Source organism: Tetrao urogallus, assembly GCF_951394365.1.
Source record: "Tetrao urogallus genome assembly, chromosome: Z".
Classification (NCBI taxonomy): Eukaryota; Metazoa; Chordata; class Aves; order Galliformes; family Phasianidae; genus Tetrao; species Tetrao urogallus.
The window spans coordinates 12,235,737-12,249,076 of NC_136816.1; the positions used below are offsets into that span (position 1 = coordinate 12,235,737).

A 13,340-nucleotide genomic window follows, 5' to 3' on the forward strand; every position below is an offset into this window, starting at 1 on the left:
AAGAAGTGCAGGCCATATTCTTTCAAAGATGCTGTCTTATTGATTCACTATGTAGTATCTGTTTTCCTGTATCTGTTTTCCTGTATCTTATATCTGTGCCTTTTCCTCTCTCTTATTTTCTATTCATTCATTCCTTTATAAGAAAATGACCACCTCCACATTCTTTTAACAATGTTCACTTGAGTTTCTTGCCTGCAGCTGCTGGAACTTGCAATTGTTGTATTCTAAAAATCAGAGGAAAAAGAATTTCACTTACCACCACCAGGAGTGCAAGAATCCTGGCGGCTCCCCCAGTGTGATGTTTTTTTCCCATCTTATCTGAAACAAAACCATAAAAACACACATGTACACTTTTGTGACTATTGCGACTAAAAAATCTTACTTAATAATAAAAAGGAAGAATAAAACATTCTGTAGTTATGAAAGGCTTCAGCATCATCAATCTGGATGGACATACTATGTATAAACCATTTTAGCCAATGACTTTTATTTTGGGAAACTGTATTTTAGAACGTCTTCATAGATTGTGAAAATAATTTTATTAAGGACATACTCTGATCACTCCACCACTGAAACATGCTTTTCTAAAACACTTTCCAGTTTGCACTAGGAGAAACTTAAGACACAGAACTAATGTTACTGATTCAGCAGGTGGCAGTCTTCTCTCCACATTCAAAGCTAGCCAATGCTTCAGTATTCTCAAGGAGTGCTGTACTGTTAGAGGTAGTGAGACAAATACACCCCAACTACAACCTGTTCTCCCACCACCCAGTGAAAGTGTAAAACTAGTTTGGCTTACTTTGTCTGCACTGGCAAACGTTCTTGAAAAGACACACACTGTCTATGAGTTTTTTCCCACTTATGAAGTCTGGTTTATTCAGAACTGTTTCCAAAGAAAATGCAATTTAGGAATGTTTATACCCTTAACTTCACACTTTTATTGTTAGCAGCTAACTCAGTAGACAACATGCCATGAGAGTATCCAGTCTCTCAGTAATCCTTTACAAATGCTCTACCTTAAATATTATCAATAGTCATTTTATTAATGCCACATAGTTTGTCCTAAACTATAACAGTATATAGTTTGGAATACAGTAAGCCCAGTATAATTGCTTTAGGAGTTTTGCTGCAAACAGATTCTACAACTTTTACATAACACTGTACAGAAAACTGTACAGAAGACAACATCTTGTTAAAATAGAGTGGAAACCAGAGCATTACAAACATTTCAAATTCCTACAGTTACAACTACACACAGCACTGTTTCCTGTCCAGTTTTGTAAAAAACAAACAAACAAACAAACAAAACCAACTTAATTAAAACTCTATTGTTTAAACACAAGCCATATTCCACCCAACAGACATAAGGAATAACTAACAATAATAATAAAATTTTTAAAATTCAATCAAATACCTGAACAGTTGTTGCCTTTGCTTCGGCAACCTCTGATTAATGTCCTGTCGTGAAGTGCTCAGACAGCCCCAGCCAAATCACACGCTTTTATGACACCAATGTGGTGAGCGGCAAATGGCACTTACTGCAAGCAACACACTCTTCTTATAGTTGTCCCTTATATCACCGTGCTACCAATCACCCTTGCTACGGTTATCTGTGCCCAATAGACGTGTGGCATGTCTTGTCTTGCCATGTCTCATCATGGTTTCTCATGAGTCAAGGAGCCCCCGCAGAGCCTGATGACTGTTACAGCCCCCCTTTCACATATTCGCTAACCACGCAAGGGGCCCACACAGATTACGCCTGGTTACGCCTGATGGCCTTGACAGCCCCCACTTTACGTATTTCGTTGACTACATCTCTAACTTGCGTATTTTGTTAACTACATCTCCCCCTCCCTAAGCTCAAGCAAATCTACTACAACTCGAGAGGACCCTAACCACGTACACCCCAAACAAAGGCAACAGTCTTACATGAAAGGCGTTTTACATAAAAACAAACATAAGCTTACTAGAAAAGGTGGACATAGCGTTCATACTGCAATGAGCACTGAGATTTTTCTAAATAGAAATAAACTTTGATTCTCAACTCTGACTTGATTACCACTCTGAATTGTTAAGAAATTTAAACAAGTATGTTCTTTCAGGAATAAATACACACTTCATACATCTAAAAATGTTATTTGCACACATATCAAGCAACCTAATATAATTTCAATGTTACATAGGTCATTTGGAAGCATTTTCATAGAAACTACAGGAGGTACAAGGAGCACAATAACACCATTTGATATAATAAATTTTCAGCTACACAACAGTATTTTTCCACACGGTCACCACCATCTATTGCTATGCCTCTTTGCCAGCAATTAACAAGAGTCGGCATGCCACACTCATAAAAATCTGCAACAGTGGAGGTGGCCCACTGTTTCACAGCTGCTATGACAGCATTGCCAGCATGGCTTAACCAAGGGCAGATCATGTTGTCCATCTGTGATGGAGTGGACAAAGGAAGGGCAACTGAAGTTGTCTACCCGGACTTGCATAAGGCCTTTGACATGGTCCTGCACCACATTCTTACGTCTAAACAAGAGAAATATGGATTTAAAGGCTGGATTATTAGTTGATAAAGAATTGGTTGGATGGTTGTATCCACAGGGCTGTGGTCAGTGGCTCTACGTCCAGGTGAAGGCCTGTCACAAGTGGGTCTGTCTTGAGACCAATGCTCTTCAACACCTTTATCAACGACATAGACAGTGCGATTGAGCATACGCTCGGCAAGTCTGCGGATGACACCAGGCTGAATGGTGCAGTTGACAAAACAGAAGGAAGATATTTCATGCTAAGCTCAAAAAGTGAGCAGATGAGAACAGAAGGACCAATAACCAATGACCATAACAAGGCCAAATGTATGGTGTTGCACTCGGGTCAAGGTGATACCAGATGTGAGTACAGAGTTGGAGAAAAACTCATTGAGACCAGCCCTGGGAAGACAGATTTAGGGGTTCTAGAGGACAAAACTCAGCGGGCACTCAGCCTGGATGGTCAGCTGTACCTTGGGTTGCATCAGAAGAAAGGTGGCCAGCATGGAGAGGGAAGTGATTGTCCCCCTTCGCTCTTGTAAGGCTCCACCTGGAGTACTGTGTCCCTCACTACAGGAAGGATGCAGAGCAGATAGAGCGAGTCCAGATGAACTCGTGAAGATGGTAAAAGGGCTGGAGCACCTCATATATGAAGAAAGGTGTAAGAGTTGATGATCCCTGGAAATCCATAAGGATCACTCCTTTTCTATCCCAAGTAACAGTGCACATCACTTTACTGTCTGAGGGCTGCATCCTCTTTTTTCTTCAGTGGGGAATTCACATGTTGACACTCCATGGACCACTGTTGTGATTTCAGATCATAGTGGTGACACTAGGCCTCATCATCAGTAACGATGAGATCCAGGAAACTGGCACCTTCAGCATCGTATTGTCAGGATCTCAATAGGTTCAGACAAACTTGCATATGTTGCCTTTTCTGTTCCTGTATGAGCATTCATAGCACTCACCTTTGAGTTAGTCCTATGTTGGCATCATTGTTTTCAACTCACTGAAGCTTATGTTCAGCTCCAAACACAGTTCCCTGGTATTAATCCACCAATTCTTGTGGATGAGCTGACAGAGGTGCTCTTCATTCTGTGGTGTGACAGCTGTGCATGGCTGTCCAGAACGTGACTTATCTTTCACGTCACTGTTGCCATTGCTGAAATGCACCACCCCACCAACTCGCTGTGCTCGCATCTACTTGTCTTCGTAAACATTCAGCAAGCATCAGTGAATTCCAGTGGGTGCCATTTTTTCCACATGGAGGAATTCAGTAGCACACATTTGCTTCATACTCACTTCCATGTCAACACCATTCTGTCAGACTGCTCCTCTGCTGCCATCTGCTACGTGGCAACTAAATGTAACAGGATATTGTTGGAAGGTTCAACCTCTACTGCCATACCACTAACATCCACCTCTACTATTGTGAAGCAACTAGGGAACAATAAGAAGTATTACTTTTGGGGTAGCTCTTGTACACAAATACTCAGAACTACTTAAAAATAATTTTGCTGCTTAAAAAATATTATACAAAAACAAACTCCAGGCATTATAACTTCTATTGATAAAACTGGCAGAACAAACCAGTTGCATAGCTCTTAACCCCACCACCACCATACCACTTAACAGCACTTAATATAGAAATTGTGGAAATCCTGCCTGTTAAAAATTGAAAGATATAAACAAAGCCAAAGCCACCAACAAAGTCTTATAAACAATTCAAACGAGCTCCTCTGGGGCATAGCCATTTCCCACATGCATTCAGCATGACTTAGGACTTGTTAGGAAGTTTCAAAAGCAACATAATGGAGAGGTGCAACATATAGTCAAGACCAATTTCTTTTTCCTGAAGTCTCAAAACTCATTAACTTAAGAGTAAAGTTTGTGTTTGCACAGAAAGGCCTCACTACATCTAAGCAGTATTCTTCCTTTTCAAAGCAAGGCTCAATGAAAATACCTTATTCATAGGCCTTATATTTGTCTTTTTCAATAGAACACAACTTATCCTCATAAATGCATTCAAAGAAGGAACCTGACTGGAAGGTGGAAGTTTTGTTTTAACTTCAATAAACACACATGGCAGGTCTTAGTCTACCTGAACAAATAGATAGAAAAGAATTATGAAACATTATAAAATTAAAGCAAGAATACTCTTATTATCGTCTGTATCAATAAACAGCTTGTAACAGCTGGGAAACACCTGTCTTCCTGGTCTAGCCAAGAAAATGAAATTATTCCTCCAGTGCTAGAACCTAACTTCAAGGATAGAAAATGCATATGCTAAGAACCTGATCTTCAACAGCAGTTGCCACACCAAAGAAAAGATTCAGGAGCAGAACAGTTTATTTTGTTTCAAATATTGGCGTACCCAATCTGAATAGCTTTATTCAAACCTCAGCAGCAAATGGCATGGCTTAGCTAGTAGCACAAGTGCCTTGCCATTTTGCCAGCTGTATGACAATTACACATTTTGGGATGAAATAGCTATTGAATTACTTCCATCTATTACTTCATGACATGTTTCCTGAAAGGAAGTTAATATGTAGAGCAAAAGGCAAGGATTATAGGTGTTTCCAACATTCAAAGATTCAGGAAAAGGCCAGTTGAACAGGTGGTCCTACATTTTGGAGACTACAGCAACAAAGTTTTGAAGGGTGTACTCAACAGGGACCACAACAAAATGGAAAGCACTGTTTGCCTTGTAAATAAGAATGACTAGCACAGATCTTACTGACCTGTGAACAGCTCTACAAAATATATACCAGATACAAAGCATTACGAAATTGAAGTCATGCTTAAGACAACTATCTCTAAGTCATATAAGTGATTTTATGATATCCAATTTAAATTTTCTTCTCTCTTTTTCTTTCCATTAATCTTACTCACTTTACTTGCTAGATCTTGAAGAAAGGGACATTAATCTTTGCCATCTATACTCTTTAATTATCACTGATAGCTGTGCTGCTCAGATAGTCCATATGTGTTTATTTCTATTTTGTCCAAATACTCTGGGTTAGAGCAACTTTGAACTGAACAAGTTATAAAGAAATCCATCCAAATTATTCTGGCAGGTGCAGACTGCCAGAATAGAAAATACAGTGAGCCCAAGTAGCCATACTTTTTTAAGAAGTGATAAAGCCAATACAAATTTCATCCCATGCAACCAGGACATCTCCTACACCTCCTGAAGTGCTCTCCCATCACCTCAATCACAACAGAGTAGTTGCTTCCCATCACACATGAGTAAGAAAAACACAAAGAGACACGGAAGACTGCAAATTTCACATCACCATAAAGTTGTAAGAAGAAATTTTTTTACACTGCTCAACTGCTGTTTTGTTTTCATCCTGTCTTGTAATTTTCCTTCTCTAATAAGAACAGTGACTCACATGGGGTACAGAGTTGGGCTAAAGCTTTTATACTGTGGTTTCCTCCTTTAGACAGAATGGGCATCACAATACAAGGTTCTATTTACTCCACAATAAGCTACTTTCTTTTCCCCCCTTCTATTTTTACCACTCGCCATTTAACTTTGTGTTTAAGGTTACTTTCTCCCAGTCATGTTAGAGTACTTTTTTCTCAGCCTGAATCTCACTGCATCATTTTAATCTCAAATATTATATTTTTCAGGCTTCCCTGTAACAATGGTAACTGCATTTGGTTCCAACATGTAGCCATTTACAAACATTATTAGCATCATCTTTGTCTTTACCAATTCAGTACACTACAACTATATGTCTCTCTACATTGCAATATACTATATTTTATCTCTTACCAATGTGGGGGTAAATTTCAGCATCAGACAGATTTGGAAAGATTTTATACATTCTCAAATTACATTTGCTCAGACCTGAGAGTTTCTCTATAATCTGAGACTGAATTAGGTTTTAAATGCTAAATTTCAAGATACTGTATTGAGTGTTTTCCTGAAATCCAAATGTCATACCAGTTACACTCCTGCCAGCTGCTCATTTCGCACATAAATGATAAAAAACAAAATGAGCAAAATGAATCTTGCAACATTGCATTATTTACAAATGACAACTGTTTCCAGGAGTCAAGATATTTCTTATTTTTTCCATTGCTTTACTAAGGAGAAAAAAAAAACAACAATTGTCAGAAACAATTTTTTAAAACATAAACTGATACTACAACAATCCTACCCCCTTTGCCCCTCGTTCCATGAATTGTCTATAAATACCAGAAACAGCCCTCCTATACTCATTCTCCCTTCTTCAATCTCCAAAATGTCATCACTAGTGTAGAAATTTTATTAGTTTTGAAGAAGGATCAGTTTAAGCAGCAAATTTTCCTACTACAACATGCTGCCTGGTTTTCTCACTTTTGCTTACTATCCAACTACTACCACTATTTCATATGTTCTCATCAAAGACATATTAAAAACAATAATAAACCCCAAAGACCTCAATAGATTTGGCACATATTCAGGTACTCTTGCATCCCAGAATAAATGTAGAATACTCAAGAAAATTGATTTACTTACATCTTCAAAATATGTACATAACTACAATGAAAAACGGTAACTATTATGTGATAGTAAAAATTGCATCAGAAGTGAAGAGTGCTTCAGAAACAGGACATAAGTGGTTACAGACGTAATGGCTTCACCAGATGAAAAGAAGCTAAGCACTTAGAAGCATGGTAGGAATATGCAGCGAGGTTAGTGCAAAATAGCTGCTTGCCATGTATTTAGAAAGGATACATCATTCAGATTGGAGATTCCAACAGTATCACGAAGGAGTACAATGGATGTGCTCTCCATCACCCACATTTATTACAGAAAATAGATAAATCTTTTTTCAGTGTAGCACCAAATCAGACAACATGGCTAACAAATCACAGCAAAAGTAATTATGCAAAGGCAAGCAAAATGACATGGCAAACTCACTTTTCGCAAAATCAGAAGTCTATGCTGATCAACATAAACAGACATGCAAAATTGTCATTGCTGTTTATTTTAAACCAACACAGATTTAATTTCACTTGCACACACACTGGAAAGTTGTGCAAGGGAAAAAAAGAGACAAAGAAAACATACCTCCGATAAAAATGTCTGGGCAGATTTCTGTGCTCCTACATGGAGCAGATATTCATATACGTACAGCGCTAACCTGAAAAACAAACAAACAAAGAGACAGTATTTAAGGTCGTGTACTTGTTCGTTTCTCTTTTTATGAAGATAGGATTTCAACAGGTTTGAGTCGCATGCTATTTCCTTTCAGAAACTACTATGTACCAAAAATGTCAAATCTATTGCTCATAACAGAACTTTTAAACTACACATACAGGTCAATCTGAGCAGAGTTGTTTAAATAGAGGTTAATTAAATATTATTAAAACCTTAAATTACTTAGAGTCAACATTTTTAATGATGTTTGGACAGGTTCCCAGTTAGCTAACTATTGACCTACTGCTGCTCCATGTTTGCCCACAATACACCACGCTAATTGTAAATACAATATATTCATTTGTTCAGCACCACTATTTCTCCAGGACAACTGGAACATGTCAGACTGTTAGCAGGCTTGAACAACATCTCACATTTACTGAAAGAACATGCAAACATCAAGCTGCAGAAGGAAAAGCAATCCTAGAATCCACATCCCTACTGTAGTACAACCACATATCTACTGTAAGAGAACCACACCTCTCAAGTAAACAGATTTTTTAGTTTACTCAAACTTGGGCATCTTTGAGCTCTGATGACAACAGCTATGTAAAAAAGATCTCGTGGCTAAAGAAGGGCTCAGATCCCACTGGACCTTGGACTGAGAAGGCCACTCCAAAATCCCAAGAAAAGGGAAAGCAAAAGCAGCAAGGCTTCTGTTAACAGAGGCTAAATCTGAGTTAGAAGAGCGAGAAAAGTAGCACTTCCTATTCTTCAGCTGCCTCTCTAGAGAGTCCCCCGTCTACTTGTACATTTAAAGTCTTTCAAAATGAAATCCCATTCGAATGTTTGATTTAATAACGATGCTTAAAAATTGTCTATAAAACATTTCAGTGCAAGGGAAGAAAAGGAAGTCATACTGCATTTCTTTCAAAATTGCTAGCTGAACTGTATTAAAGAAGTACACTCTATTTGTACTTACTTTGTGATATACCACTATTTGGAATATTTTACTATTCATATCCTGAAATACGTAGTTTAACTAAACAAAGCATAGAGGCAGAGAATATGTACTTTCCCTGTTACTGTTCAAAACATTTTGCAATATGAGATAACTGTCATCACGGCACTGACAAAGCAGTAATTATTTCAGTAAACTGTAACAAGTGAATTTTAAAAACGTATGAGTGGATGTTTTCATTAGTTATTTATGCTTCACACATGCAGTACTGCCACCACGTTACTCTCCAACACTTAGGTGGACATGGATGCACCCTTGTGAGTTCAGCACAGAAGATCTCTCATACTCCAGCCCCCCACCCCAAAAGAACAACCACATCTGGCAAAAAAAAAGCCACTTTCTCTGACTTGATTCTTTCCAGTTCAGCTATCACTCAATTCTTACACATTAAATGGCTGTAGACAAAACCTAAGATCTAAGAAAGATGAAGCACTCTTTCTACAATAGCTAGGATGACTTGAATCCCTACTAACACTTTAAAGCACCTCATTTATCTTCTGAAATTCCTCTTTTTGTTCTTATCAAAACATGAAGCCTGTAGTCCAGATAAAAGGATTTGTGTGATCCCATCCTTTCTACGCCACAAAGGCAAACCAGAAGTAGAAAACCCAGGAGTTTATTGCAGAGACAGCACCTTCTTCAGCCTGCCATCTCTGGAAAGCTTTAGCCAGCACTGCACAGGGACAGTCAAACTGATTAATACTACAAGTCTTAGGCTCCCAAACTTGTGTTAAGCATGGCAGTGACAGGAGAGCCAAGTTCAGGGCCTACCACAGACATACATCAAGCTGGTGGGCGCGTGTCTGATCTAAATGGATCCTTGTCCATCCCTAGCAATTATGCTGTCAGGAAGGCTTCACAGAAGTTAACAGCGTTACAGCTTCATTCAGAAATAAATGCTTTTACCACAGAGATCAAGAGAAAGATACTCATGTTCTACTGCATTAGTTGCAGCAGGAGGATCAATGGAAACTGATGTTCTGAGGAAAGGCAACAAAGAAATCAAAAAAGACGCATCAGAAGGATTAGAAGGGACAGTGACTTTAACTTACCCACAGGAAACACAAGGAGAATATACAAATGGTCACAAACCAAGTGTGCGAAATTAATGAACTGGTATTACATGTCTCAGCAGAAAACGAAGAAAATAGTAGTGAGTCCACCAGAGGACTTGGGTTTGAAGTGGCATTTTAAAAGACAGTCTTCACCCATTAAGCTGATGTGAGAAACAGTGTAAAGACAGCAAGAAGACATGTTAAATTTTCACATTTGCATACTTCTGATGAGAAACATGAGTAAAAAATATTTCTGATCAGCTCATCACAATGCTGAAGTAATTCTTCTTGAAGACATGCTGCATGCCAGAGCTCCCCCATCCTGCCAAGGCAGCTAGATCACACACTCATCTAAGACCTGATGATACATTCATTACATTAAAAAAAAAAAAAAAAAGTTATGTCATTTTGGTGAGCTGTTGTATTTTTCATGAAGTCAATGCTCTTATTTCTTAAGCTATTCACACATTTTACAGGAGAAATATCAACTACATTTTGAAGTGAAGAACCACCTAAGGGGTCCTAATCAACTAATTTTTGCAAGAATATCTCCAAGAAATAAACAGTAACAGCTCTATGTGTGCTGTGCAAATGATGTGTCACATGTCAAGGTGGAAATACACTATTAACTTCAGGAAGGCTTACATCCAAGCTATACAGCTGTATGACCACTGATTAAAATTGGGCAGAAAAATGCTCCCGATTTCAAGTCCAAAGATTACAACACCCAGCTTCCCATAAAAGGCAGTGAAAGATGCAAGCATCACGAACATGTTCACCTGGTCTATCTTTGGCACTTGGGTGCTTTGAGTCACACTCCCTCCACCGTCCCAGCAAGCCTTCCTGCCGCTTTGTGGGCTACTCATCTGGCTCTTCAGATGAACAGGTGTTGGCTGCTTACAGAAAATACTGCAAGAAGCAAGAACATTCTACCTGCACACCCACATTTCTTGTTTCTGTCTGGTAAACACCTGAACAACTCACAAAAAAAAGATAAATCCAAATCTTTGGTGAAATTTCAATGACAACATCTATTGAGATTCACTGGTGTGGAGGGTGAACCAAAAGTCTGAAGTTATTATCAAAAAGTCTTAGGAAAGAATGCAGGTGAAACACTATTATCTTGTTTAACTCTACAAGAAGATGCGTATCAATACAGTTTCAGTCTCTTCGTCTAAGACTGAAGCTCAAGCACCCAGTTTGGTGTACTGCTATTTCTAAGGAGACAAAGAATAGAAGGATGAGGGCCACGTTTTTCTGTCACATCTAAAGCTGAGCTTAGAAGAGCAAGGAACTGCAATAATTTAGCTTCTACTTTCTCTTGTAAGATGTCCAATAAACCTGCCAGAAGTAGGCAACTATTACACACAGCTTCATGCAGTTGAAGTATAGTTACTTCCACTGTTTAATTCGCCACATGCCATATCTAAAATATAAGTATTTTAACTGAGAATACAGTTGTGTATAACCATTATCCATACAGTTATAAAATCAATGCGGTAGAGCAAAAGCCTCCAGCTCCCCACATTTGGCAGTATTTCAAAGCATGGTTCAAGTATTGTGCCTCCCCTAACTCCTATGGCAAGCTTACTCTGCATTAAGCAACTGGTGCTCCTTTTTCACTAAGTCTGCAGTGGTGAACTAGTGCACGCTGCAGAAATGTCCTTCTGCCAGCAGCAGCCATTATGCTGACTATATCTGATTGCTGGATGTAAACAGCAAAATAGAACTATCAATTGTTGGAATGTTCTAGGTCTGAGTATCACAAAACAAATTCTGCGTTACTTTTAATCTTGTCACATGTGGAAAGTTCTATCGTAACGCCCTAAAAATAAAAATAAATTGTAATTAAAATCAATGAAAATTACTAAATCAATACTCATAATTTTTAGTTTGTGTGAAGAAGGATGAGGCAACTGAGTAACATTTAGAAGCATTTCCACTGAGGAGATCCTAAAAGCTTCTGTTTGTTCCACGAGACTTACAGTTTTCCAGAATTGGTAGTCTGACCTAGAGAGGGAAGCAGCTTTTTCTCTTCCTTTTGTTTCATAGAGGTATGCAGAAATTGTTTCAAATCTAGAGTGTCCTTGGAGTCTCTCTGACAAAATGACAAAATACATACCTCAGTCTCTGAAATTGTAAACAGCAACACTAAATCTGTATTTTAAATATAACAATTAAAAACATCTCTAATTTGAGACTTCTTGAGCAAACTTACTTGAATCCATCATTTTAGTAGCTTTAAAGTTCATTCTGGGAAGCTGCTTTTGGTCAGTTTCAACTAACAACAGCAAGAAGTATCAAATTTTGAGCAGATTTGCATGCCATGGCCAAACAACCCATTTTCCACCATTTAATCACAGAAACAATCATTTCTACACACGTGCATACATACGTATATATTCTTCTAACATCTTTACATATCATAATATAATCTATATATCATTTTTACATATTTTTCTGCAGCACCAAGCCAGAGCTATGCCCAAGAATACGCATGTTTTTCCATTTGCTTGGGCAGGTAGGTCAATTAAAGCGTCAGTGTTGCAGAGGTACCTCAGTGCACACCTTCGTGCATCAGCCCTCCTGGGCGTGCCGTTCCACCTACGTGTGATTTATGTTGTTTGTTTAGCTTGAGGCTCACAGGCTGCTCTTTCAAAATTCTCTAACCATGCCAGTCCGCAGTTTCTCTCCAGCTCAAAAACTACATTTGTGCCAGTGCTGCCTATCCTATCTACAGCATGATCAGTTTTCTTAGAAGTACACACATATTAAGCAAAACACAAACACCGGTCTAAGGAAACAGCATTTCCCAAAGGTGATATCAAATGTTTGTTTAAGTATGTGCTCCTCTTTTTCTGGGAGCTCCTACCACAGCCCTGCAAACACACGGAGCATAATAGTGTGTATACTTGACAGTATTCATACCCACTCATTTCTCCTTCTCTCTGTATATAGCAGGAAGAGTTCTCCCAGCACATGTCCACTTGGGGCTTACGCTCAATGCCTTATCAAACAGGGGCCTCATGTCTTCCATCAGGTTGGTGTCACTTTTTGGAATAAGATGATGCTTCCCTGTTTATTCTGGTTTTACAGAAGGAAGACTTCTATCACGGCTCTGGGAAGATGATCTCAATTCTAGTCACCCTTCTACCTGCTACTTGAAGATACTCCAAAAACATGCTCACTAATGCCAGGCACACCCTCCTTGATTTATGTACTGCTTCAAGTGTTAAAAACAGTTGTAGCTTACTAAGTGCCCTTTTATTGAAGAGGTATTAGAAACAATGCTGTTGTGGGTTTTTTTTCCAGTTTACTCACGCACTCAGAACTCACAGATTTTGCAGGATAATTTCATGTCTTACTACTGAATCTCCCATAGATGTCAAGAGCATTAACTGTTTCCAGGAACATGCTAACTTATGTGCCACTCTGTTGATTTTCTTTCTTTCTTCCTTTCTTTCTTCCTTTCTTTCTTCCTTTCTTTCTTCCTTTCTTTCTTCCTTTCTTTCTTCCTTTCTCTCTTTCTCTCTTTCTTTTTCTCTTTCTCTCTTTCTTTTTCTCTTTCTTCCTTTCTTCCTTTCTTCCTTTCT

General features: G+C 38.6%; 1 protein-coding gene across 26 annotated transcripts in view; it reads right to left on the reverse strand.

Annotated features, from left to right (window-relative positions):
- SSBP2 (single stranded DNA binding protein 2) overlaps window positions 1-13,340 on the reverse strand; it is a gene marked incomplete at both ends in the record, with an annotated part of 158,031 nt that overhangs the window by 113,621 nt on the left and 31,070 nt on the right. For 23 of the 26 annotated variants that reach the window (XM_079548981.1, XM_079548978.1, XM_079548987.1 and 20 more), the window contains 2 exons: window positions 257-318; window positions 7,603-7,675. In XM_079548981.1, the coding sequence (XP_079405107.1) occupies window positions 257-318; window positions 7,603-7,675 (135 nt within the window). The remainder of the gene's footprint in view (window positions 1-256; window positions 319-7,602; window positions 7,676-13,340) is intronic. The other 3 variants (XM_079548989.1, XM_079548988.1, XM_079548979.1) reach the window with 1 other exon arrangement.